The sequence below is a fragment of the Palaemon carinicauda genome, chromosome 2 (assembly GCF_036898095.1).
Source record: "Palaemon carinicauda isolate YSFRI2023 chromosome 2, ASM3689809v2, whole genome shotgun sequence".
NCBI classification, from domain to species: Eukaryota; Metazoa; Arthropoda; class Malacostraca; order Decapoda; family Palaemonidae; genus Palaemon; species Palaemon carinicauda.
Window position 1 is genome coordinate 142,390,721 of NC_090726.1, and position 20,000 is coordinate 142,410,720.

A 20,000-nucleotide genomic window follows, 5' to 3' on the forward strand; every position below is an offset into this window, starting at 1 on the left:
TGTGTTGTGCTTCTAGTTTTAATTTATCTCTAGATCTTCCAATGTCATTGATGGTTTCATTATGCCTTACTTATCATGAGAATGATTTTGCAACGCATACGAAATTTTGACAATTGTTTTTGCACTGCATACAAGATTTTGACTATTGTTTTGTGTTGCATACACGTTTTTGACACGTTGATTCCAATGTATTAAGATCCTGTGTGCGCAAATATCTGGCAGTAATTTTTGTCTTCTGTAAGCGTTGTAATCGTTATAGATGTTATCTGAGCAAAGATCTGGCAGTGATTATTGTCTTATGGAAGCGTTTTAAACCTTATAGATGCTGTCTGAGTACATGGTTTTAACAAGATTTTTATGGGTAGTTCCTAAAATATAGTGAGAAGAAAATATATCGAAATCTCTTTAAAAAGTTTTCGAATCCATAAGTGGCAAATTTAAGGTTGAAAATTACTAAAAGAACTGTCAAATGTCAACCGCTTTTTTTTTTCTCCCTTGATACCCCAATATACATAAGAGTAATATATAAAAGCTTCCAAACGGAACGTACGTTAACGGTTTAATCGTAAATATTGATTTATAGTTTCAGCTGTCATCAAATGGCGCGGAATAAATGGGCTAGATAGGGCTTTGAAAACAAACATTATATTTCCCACAAATATAATTTTCTTGCAAATATAATTATTCTATTATTCCTATTATATTATGTTATAGCAACCCTTAATTTCTCTCTTTATTTTTTATTTCAGGCTTTCCAGATAAGTCCTTTACTTTTTTTTATTAACAAAATGCTCTTTCCGTTTCAAACAGCCAACATTTCAGACTTTCAAATTTTAAATCCTAACCCCCTCCCCCTGACTCCGCACGCTTTTGTGGGTTAGGTTTGCTTAATGGCTTTCTCTTGAGGCATCAGGTAGAGTTTTTCCATACAGTTAGCCTGGGCAAACATTTATTGCCTATCAGGTGTTCATTTTAGGCAGAGGACTCTCTGAAGTTTGGTGGTAGAGAACATAATGATTTTCAATAAAAGGTGGGCGTATTTTATTAGCAATTTATTTCTTTTTCTTTCATTATAAAAGAAAACCCTACGCCTTTTTTACATTTGGGTAATTTGAATTTGAATGTTTTCAGTAAATATTAGGGCTCAAGCTTTTCACAAGGAAAATATGTCAAATTATGTTAAAAGTGTAATAAATGTACAGTATGTGTACGAGTCAATAAGGCTGAGGAATTAGGAGAAGTTTCATTGAATTTACTTTTATTGAGATATTAGCATTTGCACAGTTATTTCTTGCCAGGTATTGGAAACTTTGTTCGAGATGGAAGACAAGAGTGGTGGAAAGCAATATATATATATATATATATATATATATATATATATATATATATATATATATAATATATATATATATATTTATATATGTATATATATATATATATATATATATATATATATATATATATATATATATATATATATATGTGTGTATTAACTTATTTTTAAATCAATATACAGTATATGTATATACTGTATATATATATATATATATATATATATATATATATATATATATATATATATATATATATATATATATATATATATATATATATAATTCATATTTCATGAATTATTATGTATATATGAATATAATGAACATTTATAAGTATATTATATGTATATATACTTACACACACACGCATATATATATATATATATATATATATATATATATATATATATATATATATAATGTTGATATATTGTTTATGTATATAAATATATTGTATATATCCTTGTACATATTTACAACCCGAAACATACGGTATTATTTACGCTACGTTTCTTGACCTCTGTCCAAGTGTAATTGGACGGGGCTTTATATCTCCTCGTTATTTTTCTTTTATCTGATATCGCACTATCGCCCTATTTTATTGTTGGTATTGGACGTGCCCTATATTTAAGCTCATTAATTTCTTATCTCGTAGGCCACGTTGTTGTCTTATCATATCTTAGTCTCCTATATTACGGTCCTTATCTCTGCCCATCGTTATATTTCTGCCTACTGATATGTTAATTGATGAAAGGCGCCCTATATCCTGACTGCCATGTTCATACCATATGTAACCGCGTTGGAGATTGATACAAGGTATATCATGTGCGCTTTTTACAATTGGGCTAATATTTATTTTATTGTAACGAACACCTACCAAGAATATATGAGCTTTACATATTATTATAACACTGGTGTGACCAAATCATCGAGAATTACTGTAATAAAAATGGTTAAGATTGTAAAACCTGACGCCGCACGCCATTTTGAGAGCTGTAACTAAGGTACAGTTATCTCAAAGTAATCTTTTGTATTATGATAATGCTATGGCAACACAAGAATGAGCGTTTACATTTTCAGCAAATGAAAGCCTGTTTCTCTTGTGACGATGGACGTGATTGATTCCTGGATATATGGGTAGAGTTCTCTTGCTTGAGGTTACACTCAGGCGCAGTATTTCTGTTCCTCTTTTTATATAGTATACATATAAAATATCTATTTTAATGTTAATGTTCGTAAAATGTTTTATTTTAATTGTTCATTACCTCTCGTATAGTTTACTTATTTCCTTGTTTCCTTTTCTCACTGAGCTATTTTTCCCTGCTGTAGCCCTTAGGATTATAGCATTGTGCTTTTCCAATTAGGCTTGTAGCTATGATGATTATTATTATTTTCCCCAAGCCTTCCGTATCATAACTTGTAAATGAGTATCATGATTGCCTTTATGAATTTTGTGGTTTATAATATCATTACTTTTTGAATTGATGGATTTTGTAAGTGGAAATATTTTCATTTAAATAATTGGGTTTTGTAATTGACCCTAAATATCTTCTATGAACTAAAGTTGGATATCGGCTCTTGGTAGGAATTTTACCATTGCCATTTTTGATACTCTGATAGTATACTACTTGACTAATTATATAACAACTAATTTCAATTTTAATGTTAAGTATTATTCATATATCATCAGCATATTGTCTACATTAATGTTTAGAAAATATGAGCAATGGCATATCAATAGTTCGACAATTCATGTCCGTTGCTGCAAGATAAACAGGATTTCATTCTGAAGAAAATGTAAACACCCATTGCGGTGTTACGATGCTATTTTCATTAAACATAAGTGATGTATGTAAAAGGGATATTTTGCGGCAACTATACATACACACTCCCCATCATAATGTATTGCTATCAATTCCCTACTTAGCATTACTAACGAATGTTTGCAGTGTCACTTCGGCAATAGCTGCACCAACTTTGAAGCCTTTAGTGTACCTCCGTTCCTTCTTTCTTTCTTCAATCTTACCAGCCAACCACTTTCAACTTTTACTTCGAACTGCGACGAAGTTTTTTTTTTTCCCTCGGCTTCCACCTTGACCCAACGCTATGGCCCAAATTCCTTAATCAATCGCATAAATACTGCATTCTCATGTAAAGGGTAATTTCAAGTGTGAAGAAGTGTTTTAGCACTGGCTGCTAATTTTTCAGGCAGCAGATAAAAGTATAGTTACAAATTTCATTATAAAAGAAAGAAATCATAATTACAATGTAGTGGAACAATATTAAGTCTACGGCCCATTGTACTCACATTTTACTTACAAATGTTTGTAATATTGTCAATTTCAATAGATTTAATTGAATAATTAGAATGTTATGATTTTTTCGTTTGCAAACAAGTTGTAATTAAATGAGTATTACGCTGTTTTATAAATGATTACCCTCTTCTTACTGTAAGTGTCCCTATGTAACGGCAGAATTTGTCAGAAATGCCCATAAGAAAGTTTTTTTCGGGTCTGGTCTCTTCTCCTAATGCCACTTCTCCTTTCCTATATTGCAAATTGTATTTAGATCCTGAATTTGTTTCGTTGTACCTTTCCTTAGACTAGAAATTAAAATTGGAGATATTAGAAACTGTATTTTTTCAAGGAGTGATTTTCTATCATTGTAAAAACTTCTTTTTTTGCATTAAAACAGAAACTATGTTGTAAGATAGAACATTAAAACATTAGACTTACCGTTTGGCTGTGGCACATTTCATTTTGAAAAAGAACGGCCTTTCATTTTTAAAGTCTTGAATTATTCACGGACTATCACATATTAGATAGATATTTCAAAATACACATTTCAGTCAGTTGTGAACAAAAGACATCACAAGATTTTCTCGCACAACTGAGTAGTCACTCAGAAGTCATGATATTAATATTTATTACGTTCATAAGATATATTTACTATGTTCCTGTACCTGGTCGCAATTATCCTGTGTTCGTAATGGCTTGGGGATATTCTGTCATGAAAGGCAGTTTTGAAGTCATAATGTATTCTTTTTATATTTTTTTGTTACCTTGAAGTTTATAGAATTAATATGTTTTTTCCAAATGAATAATAATTTGGGTTATCAACTACACTATAATAGAGTAAAGTATGTTATCTTCATCAGGAGTATAACCCTTTTATTCATAGCATATCTTCTGCATATCTTATTAGGATGTGATACTTTGAAAAAAGTAAGACCGTTCCGTTGGTGTAATTTTCACCATTGTTTTACTTTGTAATGAATTTCATTAATATTTATCAGACAAATTAAATCCATAACTTTAACAACAATAAGTATCAATTCGTAAATACAAATTTTCGACATTGAATCGTAAGGTCTGTGTGGTTCCCTGGTGTGTATCTTATTCGATGAAGAAATTCATTCACATTTTTGATGTTCTGATACATCGCAACTTTCGGAGACAAATTCTGTTTCTGGTCATTTGATGAAAGATAGGATAAATTTTATCATGTTGCAAATTTTACCATCTGCTTCTGTAATTATTTCAATTGGTTTCCTCTTTCCTATTATTTATTTTATTATTGGTGATTTCCTATAGATTCGTAAATTGTTAATACTAGTACATTATTAGTAAATATAATCTGAAAGAGAAAGAGATTAATAGAGGCAAATACATTTGCCTAGTTACCAGGTATTTTTATATTTAAAATTATGATTTTAAAGATAATACAGACGGGTAACATTAAAAAAGAATACTTTTGATGAGAACATAAGAAATCATTTGTTAATAGTAGAATCTTCAGACGTCGTTTTATTCTTTATCCCCTTACTGTTCACTAACATAGGTTTAAAGGAATTTCTGTTTTACACTTTTCACCCTACCTTTTTGATGAACCTGAAAATGAACCAGAAGAAATCTTGCAGCTAAAATCTCCTACTTGCTTCAATCTAAGAAATGTACTTACTTTCTTTGGAAAGTGCCTTTGCTTCCTATTCAGTTCCTTGTTAGAAATCCACTTACACAACTCCGTGTGTAAACTTTAGCTGCAGATGGGGTTTCTTGAATGTGTGGTGAAAAGTGAAAAAAGCAAAGTAAATCTTTTATTACTGAGAACACTGTAAGATTCTTTCCCTTTCTCGTAGCTACCAAGGTTGTTTCCTTACCTTTGGAGGATGCTCAGGTCTTTTACAAACTCTTTTTCATAAGGTCTGTAAACGTATCACGTTAGATTTAATTCTCTTATATTAAAGTTAATTGACAATTGCAATATATAATGGGGAAAACACAAAGACTAAGGTGCATACAGTTAAAGTAAATACTGATGGTTGCGTTTGTCAGACAAGTGATCCGTAATCCGAAGTGTTCTGTTTGGTGTTTGCAGCACAGGATCCGATAAGCACTGAACCTCGCACTGTTCTTACAGAAGTAATCAAACTGCCTTGCGTTGCAAAGTTCACCACAACAGAGTTGTTCTCAGTTTGTAAGTAAATCTCAATAATCCACATGCATCTAATAAGTCACTCTTTACTTGACTGACAATTGTTCTTAACTGCAAGAGAAATCAAGCGTAAATGAACCAAAGTCAATGCATACACACCATCAAAAGTCTACAGGATAATCACACACTCTTTAAGAGTGATAATTTTTTAACCAGCATGCAGTGGACGCACGCACATGTTTTATTAGACATGTACGTATACCGCCACTTATGCATTTCAAGGAAGTGTCAACTTATGGTGTGCTTGCAGAAGGGTACGCACACGTTGTGAAGCTAACAACTACTCTACATACATACATATACATGGACTACCTTCACATACTCAAGAGCAAAGAAGATATTTATTTACGTACATGCATGATACGTCGTCACAGGAGAGTGTGATGGCAGGGGGTAGACTGGGAGTCAGGAATGACGTCATGAAGCTTGCTCCACCCTCTAATGACGCCACCATCCTGCTTCCACCAATCAGGACACAGAAACAAAGTTAGGCCCCACCTACTAGTGACACGTCACGACTATGCCTACACCCAATACTAACATAAAATTAAGTGGATGAAGTGATGCCACTACTTTGGCACAGCCAATCAAAATGCGTGTTGTGACTTGAAGCTTCACCTATATTTTTACGTCACTACTGTGGCTGACATCCATCACAATAAAATAACGAGCTCCCGAAATACAACAGCCATTGCTAATAAAGTTTGGTCATCAAAAACAAAGCATTGTAAGTTTTGAAAAGTTAATGAGACGATTGTGTGCTTTGATGTCTGACTGACCTGACGGCACAATCATTGTTGATCATCGATCAATGAAGAATCAAAAGCAAACTTCTAAAGCATATTTATATTTTTACGTTCAACAAACAGATGGGTTTGACAAGCTTAATTGGCCGTCAATAACCTGTTTTGCATTGGCACCACTTTCACGGGGGAGGAAAAATCATTCTTTGTTGCAGCGTCTCAGTGTGCTGAGAGTTCTTAATTCGAAATGAGACGAGTAGATAAAAAGTGTTTCCAGGATAAACTTAAAAGAAGAGACTTCAAAGACAATGGTGCCAAATATGTATGTTAGCGAATGCGATAGGAGGAGACTCATTATAAATGTCAAAGGTGGGCGCCCTGGTGTTGTCAGTATTGTTCTATCTCTTTCTGTTTTTTTCTTAATTTTTATTTTATTTTATAGTAAATTTCCGATCGATATTTATATTTTCATCCTTGACGAACAACAGTTGAAAGGGAACATAAATGTCTAGTATTAAATTTCCAGCTTCATTATTGTATGTTTGTTGAAAATATTTTTTTTCTGCTCGAAATATGAGAGAGAGAGAGAGAGAGAGAGAGAGAGAGAGAGAGAGAGAGAGAGAGAGAGAGAGAGAGAGAGAGAGAGAGAGAGAGAGAGAGAGAACGCTTTTAATGTGTTTTCGGTGACTTGCGCCAAAGAACTATTGACATCCTAAAATTGCTAATAACTCTCATGTTGCAGTAGTGCACAGAATTATTATGAAATTGATACAGAGTTATTCATAGAATCTGACCACAATTGCATAGTCTATAACCTCACTCTTGATTGTACCAAAAGCTCAAGTTATAGAGTTATTGAGACCAACTAGGGAATCAAAGAATCTCTTTGGAGATATCTTCTCGTATTTGAGAGGGAGAGAGAGAGAGAGAGAGAGAGAGAGAGAGAGAGAGAGAGAGAGACTTGTCTCTAGAGTCCTTATACCTTTATATACAGTAAAGTATACCTGACCTTTGCGACACAAGGGATGTAATCTCATATTACGTATTTATTCTCACCTTACTTGTGAATCAGTGTAGAATAATGGTCGGTCTACTCTTAGAGTAGTTTGACTTGCTCTAGAGTCTAGAGAAACGGTCGCCTCCTCCTCAAACTGCTGGGGACTTTGTTTACTGCAAACGTTAGGTAGTAGGTTGGCCAGGGCACCAGCCACCCGTTGAGATACTACCGCTAGAGAGTTATGGGGTCTTTTGACTGGCCAGACAGTACTACATTGGATCCTCCTCTCTGGTTACGGTTCATTTTCCCTTTGCCTACATACACACTGAATAGTCTGGCATATTCTTTACATATTCTCCTCTATCCTCATACACCTGACAACACAGATTACCAAACAATTCTTCATCACCCAAGGGGTTACTGCACTGTAATTGTTCAGTGCCACTTTCCTCTTGGTAAGGGTAGAAGAGACTCTTTAGCTATGGTAAGCAGCTCTTCTAGGAGAAGGACACTCCAAAATCAAACCACTGTTCTCTAGTCTTGGGTAGTGCCATAGCCTCTGTACCATGGCCTTTCACTGTCTTGGGTTAGAGTTCTCTTGCTTGAGGGTACACTCGAGCACACTCTCCTATCTTATTTCTCTTCCTCTTGTTTTGTTAAAGTTTTTATAGTTTATATAGGAGATATTTATTGTTGTTACTCTTCTTAGAATATTTTATTTTCCTTTTTTCCTTTCCGCACTGAGCTATTTTCCCTGTTGGAGCCCCTGGGCTTATAGCATACTGCTTTTCCAACTAGGGTTGTAGCTTAGTAAGTAATAATAATAATAATAATAATAAACGTGAATCTTTGAGTATCAGTGACTCGGTATATAGGAATTTTTACCTTTTTTTATATTGCATCAGTGATTTAATGCAGGTTAATGGTATTCCTTTCTTAAAGTCTTGTGCTCGATGTAAAATGTCAATGACGATTCGAAGTACAGGTGACCCATTGACGAATACCAATGACTAGCTAATGCAAGGCTAACACTCTTGGGTTGTTGTGTTGATTGTCTAAAAAGTACTCTCGGCACAAATATTTTGTCTACTATTGCTTTATTCGCTTTAGATAATTAACGATATAGTTAGATTTAAAGATCTGTGAGGGGTTGCTTTCGACTGAACTAGAAAATTAGAGAGAACTCTGTAGAGACTTGTATGTATAGACACTAGGGGCGCATACGATATAGCAAAGTAGCTGTTTTTGTTACATATTTCAGACAGTTGCAGAAACCTTCTTAAAGGTATATAGAATGATTGCGAAAAAGCTTTAAGGATAATTTCTGAATATTTTGTATTCAGGATTTAACTGAGGTCAACAGTTGTTAAGTTTAAAATTATTGAATATTCTATCAATTAATATTTTTGGTTGCAGCCCATCCAGTCTTATATTTCCGTTCCACGTCTGAGTAAAGAGACATAAGGTAAGCCTTTAAATATTTTGATGAACGGTTATTTTGTGCATATATATATATATTATATATATATATTTATATATATATATATATATATATATATATATATATATATATATATATATAATATTGGAATGCAAGTATTTAATTACTGGATATATACCATTGTATACTTGGTTTTTTGTTTTTTGTATCGTAAATTTTACATTCAGAATGAATATAATCTGTTTTATTTTGGCCAATCATATTAAATTTAATTAAAGAGCCATTTAATTATATGTTTTCCAATCTTGATACGTCTTTCCTGTGTTGATTTATCTTAATGATGTCATTAGTAATTAGGTATGTTGATCTACATGATCAACCTTGGCAATCTGTTTTTAATGATAAGTTAATGGTGATTGTTCTTAACGTTTGATTAATGAATATTAATCAGTTATATGTATGTTACAGGCTCCATTTATGGCATTCGCATATACAAACAGTAGTGTATTACATGAGAAATTTATGTTTAAAGAGATCCACATGCTGGTTTTTCAGCAATGTAAAAGTGACCTCTTTGAGGCCTCAGACTTCTGTAGAAAATATGAGAGACATTTGATGATGTTTATTTGTTATATATATAAATTCCAAGAAGCTATGAAATTGTAGCGATGCAAGGTGGTTTTTGTGAGTCTTAACGCAGTTTCAGGGGGAATATTATCTTGGTCTCCAAAGCTTCTATTATCATATCTCCGTCTACTTTGGTCGAGGATATCTTCTTTATTTATGTCGACATTTCCTCCCGCGACTTTTATTCCATGGGAGGATGGTTATTATTATGCGGTGCTCTGTGTGACCTTATAGCTGGGAACTGAGTAAAGCTTTGTTTTATTAATTGCTTTGTTGCATTGGACTGTATATCTGGATTTCCATGTATATTTTCTTTTTTAAATATAATTAACAACATATCTTTGTCGTAGTTTTTTAATGAACATTTGATCTTGCATATACAATTTGATATTTGGAAACGCAAGAAACTCCTATCGTCGTTTTAGTGTGCATTTTTAACTATTTTCACTTTTTTTCTACTTTTATCCATCAAACATTATGTTAGTTTGTAACAAACATAAATTTTAATTTCAGACAGTATGGCTAATTCTGCATTTTTATTATTTACTTCTGTTTCGCTTTCTAAAATGCTATATGCTTTCACCAACCGATGAACCCTCTTGCAATTCAATTGCTTTCAAAATAGGAAGTGCGATCTTTAGTATTTTCTCTTTGATGTAAATGTCAAATGCCGATTTGAAGTTATTGGTGATAAGCACGAGAAAAGGAATTAAACTGTCGTAAAGTGAATGGGGCAATGGAAACAAGAGTGCATGGCATACGTGGAGGTGAATAGCAAAGGACGCAGGAATAGAAAGAGACGATGTTGAGGTGGATAGCGAACGTGATGCATGGAGAAGAACAGTAATGCTGTGGTAATGGCCCAAGGGACACAAGATATGAAAAATTGGGCTTGAAAGTAAGAGGAACATAGGAATAAGGGAAAACATCATTGGCTATGTTAGCCAAGAGCCTTGTTAACATCGGGAGTGAATGCGATAGTTCCTTGGAAAGATTATTATTTGGTGATAATATCAAAGAGAACTTGGAAAGAGGGGAAATGGTGTTGAGATGGTTGGTAAAAAGGGATGACGAAACAAAGGTAATACAGGTTTGTTTGAAAGGAAAGCGGTCTGTGAGGGAAAAAGAATAGAAGATCCTCTTAGATATGGATAGCGAAAGGACCCAAGGCAGAGAAATGTGTGAGAAATGAAACCTCGAAGAGAGAAAAATATCGGCTTTGCGTTGGTGGGAGAAAGAAACAGCGAACGTGAATGGGTTTGAAGGTAAAAAGGCATTTGTTCAATGGATGGCTGAAGGGACACAGAACGATGTTGTAATTAAAAAAGTTCCTTTTATCTTTTATAACATGCGACAACACGGGAACGTACCAAGGCACCAACAAACTTTGACGTTATTATCATTATTGCAGGGAGTTTGAACTAGTAACGTGAATTTTGTGTTACATCCTGATTAAAACTAGTCTTTGTATACAAATTCGCCGTTTTGATGACCAAATTCGTGTTTTTATAATGTTCCATATAGTTTTCAAAACACATTGATCGTATAGCGAGCGATATGTGAATTTCTCGTACAGATCACGGAGTTTTGTGTTGTGTGACATGTGGTTGAAAAAAAAAAGTGCGAGAAGATAGGCTGAGAACAAGAAATGTGTATTGAAGAAAAAGGTGTTTCTAATTAAACAAGGAAGAAAACTAAACGAATATTAAGAATGTAAATGAAACCAGTAAGCACTAGGTTTGAGAACTGGAACCTAACACATACGAAAGGACCTTTTTATTCTGAAGGGACACACTTCAACAAATGTGAGCTATTGATAACTGTAAAAAGAAATTATTTAAGTGCTGAAATATGTAGAATAATAGGCAAATTACTCCTGAAAACCAGCAATAAAAGTTATTTACTAAGAATAGCAATCAGGAGAGTTTTAAACGAGCTCCTCGAAGGCCTTTATGATGTGAGAATTTAATGACCTCACACTTTCTTATAAGAAAGAATAAATAAAACACATTTTGACTATGAATTAATGTAGGAGTATTTAAACAAAGATAGAAGATATAATTTTGTTGATAAGAAAACGATTAGAGGTGGATCACAAGACCATAAAACCATTAAAGCTGTAACTTGGATACCTATAATATAAGGAGAACAAAGGAATATCTGTGTAATTGAACTGGTATCTCATGTATAAAGTGGGACGTGATAAGCTGACGTAATCGGTCGCGGTTTTTCCTCATATGAAAGTCATAAGGCTATTCTATTTATTATAAATTTAATTTAGTTTAGAATCATTTGAGTATATTTGGTTTGACATTAAATATGTACATTAACTTTTCCTTGACTGATATACGTTAAAGATGTCAACAGAGCTTTATCAGGTATACTGTATGATCTATATAGTATTGGGCTCGTTTATATATTTTATATACAACATATCAAAATTATAAAGTTCAATGAGAGAATGGAAAATATGGACTATATGAAATTTTATATAAAAACATCTCATGATTTTACAAAATTACTACTTGATAAGTTGATTTTGTACTAAGATAAATAATTGATTAGGTATAAAATTAATGCTGATTAATATATCCAAATCTAGTTAATTAATTTCAATATTCAAATAGGAAAAATTATTTATACAAGAAAATTTCGATAGATATAACTCACAGGAATTTATATTTGGAATGACTAAACTTTAAGAATAAAAATGAGTTGCAAGGGGACCTCTAACCTAGGGGGAACTGACGGGGTCATGATATAAGAATAGGGTTGTGTTAGGGAGTGCAAATACAAACTAACGGGGATCGTGGGCATTGTGCTCAGATATAAATGATTTATTATGTATTTCAGAAAATTTTAAGAGGTTTGTTAGTATTTTACTAGTTGGAATATTAGTAATACCGTTATTTTGGTAAAATGCTCAATAGTCAGTTTAATATTTAGCAAGGTTCTTTCATTTTAAATATTCATGTATTCACTATTCCCACTGATAACAATTTTGTATGGTTAAAATTCATAATGATTTACATTTTATTTACAGACATGGGTTGCTCAGTTTCCCCGAGTGTATTTATTTCCATGGACTTGCACTTCTGCCTAACGATTAGACGTGGATAGAATTTACTTGTCTCAAACGACTGTCACCAAAGAATTGTTATTAGGATATACGTGGGTGGGATTAGTAATAATGAATAACAAATTAACGTAAATAATAGATTGAAAGTTGATTTTAAGTTTATTTAGGTGCAAGGTGGTGAACGCCTTGTTATTTAGATCAACGATCACATCGAGGAAATAATAAGGTGCACAGAATATTAAGAAATTTATTATGTTGTCAAGCTAAAAATGTTAATCAAAGTAACAGGTGGGAACATTTACGAGTTTGAAAGTTGTCTCTATTGAGGTGATTAAAAGGAAAATAACTTTGCGTAACAAATATGAAAACAAGGGACATTATATAAGAAAAAAAATGAAAACCGTGAATAAAGTGACGAGACATTTCAGTGAGGAAATATCAGTGGAGTGTAATATATGAAATAGTGAGAAGCGTTACTGACGTGTCCCTGTTTTTATTTTGTATAGTAGAGAAGATTAATCATCAGACAGGCAGGAGCTCTTGTGTTTTTATTCTGGTAGTTTAATGCCACAAAAATGCGTTTTTATTCTTATAAGTTAACACTACATAAAAAACAGCTGATTGAGTGATAGCATGAAAGAGCAATGAAGAATATCATATAAAGAACTTACTACTGTTTAAAATAGTTATGAACCAATAATTTAATAAATTTGATTTTATATTCATTCTACGAACACATTATTAGTAATAAGATTAAACAGTGCTTATGTCATAATACAAAGTATGTTTATATGCAGGGGTGCAATAAGTATACAGCTTGCCCATGCAATGCCTATTATAACCTCTAAACTTCTAAATTGTGCATCTATCTAGGAAAAAATAAAACAATTGCATCCATGTTTATACCCCTAGCAGCGATTTTATGCTGTGTGCTAACATTTTCACATGCAGTTTATGATATTCATTTATTATTGCTATTGTTGTTATGTATGCCCTGATTTTGAAGGCGAAGCAATGAATGCACGGTTAAACAAGCACGCAGTTGGTTTTACAGTTGTACCCAGTAATGAAATAACATTTTATGATCTGTACATATTATTTCATGCGAACATCAAAAATATAATTTCCGACAATCTACACTATTTAAGAAACTAGAATGTATTTTGTTTTTTTTTATTTTTGGTCATACGCATGTTTTATATCAGGAATTCCAGATTATTACATGTAGTTACACACAATAAGTGTGTCTGTATATATAATGTATAAATATATATCTATATATATACATACATAATATATACAATATATATATATATATATATATACATATACAGTATATATATATATATATATATATGTATATACTGTATATATATATTAATATATGATATATATATATATATATATATATATATATATATATATATATATATATATATATTATATATATATATATATATATATATATGAGGCCCTTTGCGTCAATATACGTAGGAGGAGATGATGATTGATATATATATATATATATATATATATATGTGTGTGTGTGTGTGTGTGTGTGTGTGTGTGTGTGTGTGTTCGTTATTATATGACTGTAAGTATATATATATATATATATATAATTCCCTTTAAACATTATTCATTTCAGATGCATGCTTCTCACTCCATATACATACTGTATTCTTACCGTAATTTTACCATTGGGTAGAAGAGCCTTTGTTAGCTTTTCTGCATCGAAGATCTTTCCATATCCTTATTTTGTAACTGGCTCTGTTCTGTCTCATTTTAGTTCAGCACATTATTCCTAATAATTTTTCTTTTATCTTCTATTTGATAATGAATGTTCCCATGTAACCACCACAGATAATTGTTTTTTTTACATCCCCGTCCATGTTGAACCTTAAGACCGTAATAGCAGGTTTAACATTAAAGCGAAACACCCTTCTAAGTTTTTAAGCTTTGCTCCTACCGCCCTTTTAGTTTCCCCCTTCTATTAATCCCTTTTTAATTAGATTCTCTCTCTCTCTCTCTCTCTCTCTCTCTCTCTCTCTCTCTCTCTCTCTCTCTCTCTCTCTCTGTTAATACCTTCCCCATTTGTTGGTAGAACCTTTGTACTTAAACTGCTGTTGATTGGATTTTTAGAGCAGCGTTTAATGATACCCGTCATAAGCCGGGCGAGTTGATTTGGAGTGTATGTGCTCGTTTGTCTGGATAATGAGAGTGGAAATTGAAATACGGAATAGAATGTTTTCTCAATCATCGACTCTTTAGGTAACGATAGTGTTAGGCAGGTAGGTTGCTGTTTATGGTCCTAGAATAAGGCGTATTTTATTTACATACTTGTGTACGTTACCCGTCAAAAATGACGGCTAAAAATTTAGATATACATGCATATGCACAACCCTCTCATCAGGTTATAATTAGTTCTCTACCCCTTATCAGAGGGACGGGAAGAGCTGAGCGTGACCGGAAAGAAATTTATATATGTGTTTGTGTATGTGTGTGTGTGTGTCTGCACTCCCTCCCACCATGGTATGACTAGTACTTTCCCCTACCGAGGGACAGGAAAAGCTGAGTGTGACCGGAAAGATATATATGTATATATATATATATATATATATATATATATATATATATATATATATATATATATATATATATATATATATATAAATATCTGTGTGTGTGTATCCATATCCAGACTTTTCTCTCTTTGGTATATAGGGGATATTAGTCTTAATGATGTTCAAGCACTAATTATGTGTGATGTTCATTGTGTAAGATAGTGATGTAATTGACAAATTGATCCAAGTCCATTGCTGACAACAAGACTTAAAAGAGATAATTTCTATTTTGATGGTGGACCATTTAAAATGCAGGAATCTGCAATCTTTATTTACTTATGTTGAATTGAATATAACTGAAAAAAATATTGTCGAGGCAGGTTATGGTAATCAGTGAATTTGGAATATTTATTTATATTCTTATCTAAATATAATGAACACAAGGTTACCATGGTATTAACATTCTATGTTTACATAACTTGTGTGGTTGGTGGGAGTTTTTTTTTCTTTCTGCGGTCACTGAATATTTGACTTAAATTATATTTCACTTGCTTTGGAAACCCTTCTCAGATCGCTTTATTTATGTATTCGTTGACGATGTTATATCGGCCACTTTCCTCATTGTTGATGTTTTATCCAGGGATCTATTCTTTCCTGAGCCCATTTCTTGTTCCTATTAACGATTAAGGTTAATTTCAACCTCGGCCAATGAGGTTATAAAATCGAGTCAGTTAATTTATTTATTTGTCTGTGTGTCTGTCTGTGGACATAATTACGTCAAAACTTCTTGACGGATTTTGACGAAATTTTCACCACAGACGACCCCATGAGAATTTGGAGATGATCCGTATCCCCAGAATTGCAATTTTTGCCATCTACAGTCAGCATATGAAAAGAGGGATGCGCAGCCTGTAGACTCGAGTTCAATGTTACAAGGAATTCATCCACGGTCAGCATATAAAGAAAAGAGAAAAGAAGTGTTTTGTCCGCAGACTAGAGTATAAACTCGGCGATATTCAATGGTGGCGGTCTGAAATCTCTGATTGCTCTTGCTTTTTTTTTTTTTTTTTTACAACCATCCATATGCGGAATACTCTATTCTTCACAATTCAGGCTTACTCTTTAATTTTGCTTCATATTTTATTATATTATTATCAGGGAGACATGACACAATCCTTATATTACTTTATATGCTTTTGTTAATAGGTCTTTTCAAACATTGTTAGTTACCTACCCTTGTATAGAGTAATATATACTGGGGGGAACTTTACGCTCAAAATCAATCTTTCCAGAGGTGATTATAGACTTTCAGTAATAAATTGAGTTTGTTTTAACTACAAATTAAACAGACCTTTTCCTTCTGTTTTTTTTTTTTTTTTTTTTTTTTTTTTTTTTAATCCTGATATAAGGTGTCTACTGTTTTAATCTATCTTTCATACATCGTCATTTTCTTTTTACTTCCTTTGTACTTCATGAATCGTTTAAAGGTATGAGTGTCCCTCATAAAAGGCAGAGAAAAGGGACAGGACAATGTCCAAGAGATCGACTATAGATCAGCGCCTAACTCCATCCAAGCTAGGACCAGGGATGGAAAGGCAATGGCTGGTGATGACTCAGCAGGTAGACGTATAGGCTCCCCCAAATACCCTCTCCCAAGCTCACTAGTACGGTGAGGTTTCGGATACTACTGAAAAATATCTGGCTTGAGCGGAGCTCAAACTCCTAATCAACGGAACGATACTCGGGACATTTCCGTTAGGTTACTAATCCTTTAAAGGGTCGTGTATTGCATCACTTGCGAAACTAGTTAATGTAGCTTGATTTAGTCAGCCATTCTCATTCTTATTCAGAAAATTAATATGGGTATATTGTATGGTAATAATGTATGCGATGATAAACTACATGGCGCACACCATTCAAATAATTATTGCTTCTCGTAGCAGTTCTCTAAGGTATGGGCGTGAAAAAGTTGAGGTTTTAACTTCACTTGAAGTTTCCCTCTCAATGGAGAGAGGGACCCGCGAAGTTAGGCGACGCACTCAATTGCAACTTTTTCTCTAAGGCCTACATGAAATTGGTGGTGTGGTAGCATTGCTGTGTTTAATATCGAAAAAATGTTGTAGTTGACTTTTGGTTAACGTTGATATATATAGGGGTGAGTGGTTCTCGCTAAATTGTTATTGAAGCCCTTTTAATGTGTGAATTAATTATTAGGTTGAGGCACCCCTAATACCTACAATATTTTGACCAGAGTTAATGTATAAACAACTTAATTAATCTCAGGAAATATTGGAGCTAATCTTTGCGAAAGCGTATAAGAAATCTTTATTGGGCGATTTTATTAGTATTTTAGGAGGTTGGGTTAATTAAAACAGGGTAAAATGCAAACCCTTTAAAGGTAACGATGCTTTTGTTATCATGGGAAACTCTTCTATAATTTATGTTGTTAAAGATTCAGGAAGCTGATTTTGCTTTAAAGACATTTTCGTTCATCTGTTTATGATTGTGATATGAATAACGCACGAAATAAGAGCTTACTAAAAATGCACATAACCTCTACATTCAAATTGTCAAGAGTCATTCAGCAATAAGTGTAATTTCCCAAGAGACTTCATTATTCATTTCTTATTCTCATATTCATGGCTTTCTGATATTGTACATTTCAATAAGGTATGTGAACTGTTTGGTTTGGTTTCTGTTATTCATGGAAGGCAAATGTTCTGCATATTTTAATATGCAATGATATATGGACCTGCGATATAAGTGGTTAAGAGTCGTAACAAAAACTCACGTATAAGATGGAAGGCTAGGTAGATTACTTTTGTAATATATATATATATATATATATATATATATATATATATATATATATATATATATACATATATATATATATACACATATATATATATATATATATATATATATATATATATATATATATATATATATATATATGTGTGTGTGTGTGTGTGTATGCATGTGCATATGTGTTTATATGCATACGTGTTTATATATATATATATATATATATATATATATATATATATATATATATATATATATATATATATCTGGTCACTCGTAACGGCATTGCCAGACCTATAACTACTTGGTCTCTCCCTTCCCTCGGGTAGGGGAGAGTGATTATTTCAGACACTGGTAGCAGCGGCTATCCGGAGGGGATAGAGGAAGGCGTTGGGAAAGTTTGAATCTTTGTTTGGGTGTGTAGGTAATTGGTAGTGGCTTGGCCCGGGCACCAGCCGTCCGTTGAGATCCTAACTCTAGATAGTTATTGGCTCCCTCTCTCTGGTTATGTGTCATTTTGTCCTTGCCTACACATACACTGAATAGTCTGGACTATTCTTTCTACATTTTCTCTGTCCTCATACACCTGACAACACTGAGTTTACCAAACAATTCTTCTGTGCTCAAAGGGTTAACTACTGCACTGCATTTGTTTAGTGGTTACTTTCCTCTTGGTAAGTTTAGAAGAGACTTTTTAGCTATGGTAAGCAGCTCTTCTAGGAGAAGGACACTCCAAAATTAAACCATTGTTCTCTAGTCTTGGGCAGTGCTATAGCCTCTGTACCATGGCCTTCCATTGTATTGGATTAGAGTTCTCTTGTTTGAGGGTACACTCGGGCACACTGTTTTATCTTATTTCTCTTTCTCCTGTTTTCTATTTAAGTTTTTATACTTTATATATATATATATATATATATATATATATATATATATATATATATATATATATATATATATATATATGAAAGATCTAATCTAATGTTACTGTTCTTAGTATATTTTATTTTGATTGTTAATTGCTTCTATTGAAGTTTTTTATTTCCTTGTTTCCTTTCCTCACTGGGCTATTTTTCCACGTTGGAGCCTTTGGGCTTATAGCATATTACTTTTCCAACTGTAGTTGTATCTTAGTTTATAATAATAATAATAATAATAATAATAATAATAATAATTATCCGTCATTTTTGATAGGTCAATATATATATATATATATATATATATATATATATAGATAGATAGATAGATAGATAGATAGATATATATCCCTTTTTGAGTGGGGATACCTCACTGTGCTGAAAGGGTTTGGGTATTGCCATGATCAACAAAACTTTATTAGTCAGGGCCACCCATACTAGGTTGGTTTTCTGTGGGCGATCAGACTAAAATCTGCTATCACCAATTCGCAGTGGCCAGCCTGGTGATGAAAACTTTCTAAGCCCCAAACATAAATAAGGACATCCCTGAAGCATTTGTCCTGCAGTTAACTAGAAATGGTTGGATTTGTTGTTGCTGTATATAAGCATTATATATATACAGTATATATATATATATATATATATATATATATATATATATATATATATATATATATATATATATATATACATATATATATATATATATATATATATATATATACATACATACATACATACATGAACGGAATTGGACTTTTTGGCGTTGACCTTTTGGCATACGTTTTATGACTGGACTATTTCCCATATTGTTATAAATGTATTTTTTGTCTTTGTACTTTTTGGTGTATTATTATCAATTTTGGCGTAAGTAATTGACTTCCTAATATGCGTCTCTTTTTAACATTCTTTCTAGTAATTGCATGTATATTCAATGTTATTTATTAAAACTACTAAACCATTAGGTTATTTAGCCTCATAACCATTAGATGATTACCA

General features: G+C 32.6%; 1 protein-coding gene across 3 annotated transcripts in view; it reads right to left on the reverse strand.

The window, feature by feature from the left end:
• The window catches only part of LOC137627538 (uncharacterized), a 785,382-nt gene that overhangs the window by 230,675 nt on the left and 534,707 nt on the right, over positions 1-20,000 (reverse strand). Inside the window, exon 3 of one of the 3 annotated variants that reach the window (XM_068358640.1) lies at positions 6,182-6,283. The exons of 1 other annotated variant lie outside the window; for it this stretch is intronic. In XM_068358640.1, coding sequence (XP_068214741.1) covers positions 6,182-6,283 — 102 coding nt within the window. Of the gene's footprint in view, positions 1-6,181; positions 6,287-20,000 lie in introns of all 3 variants that reach the window. One more of the 3 variants, XM_068358632.1, reaches the window with a different exon arrangement.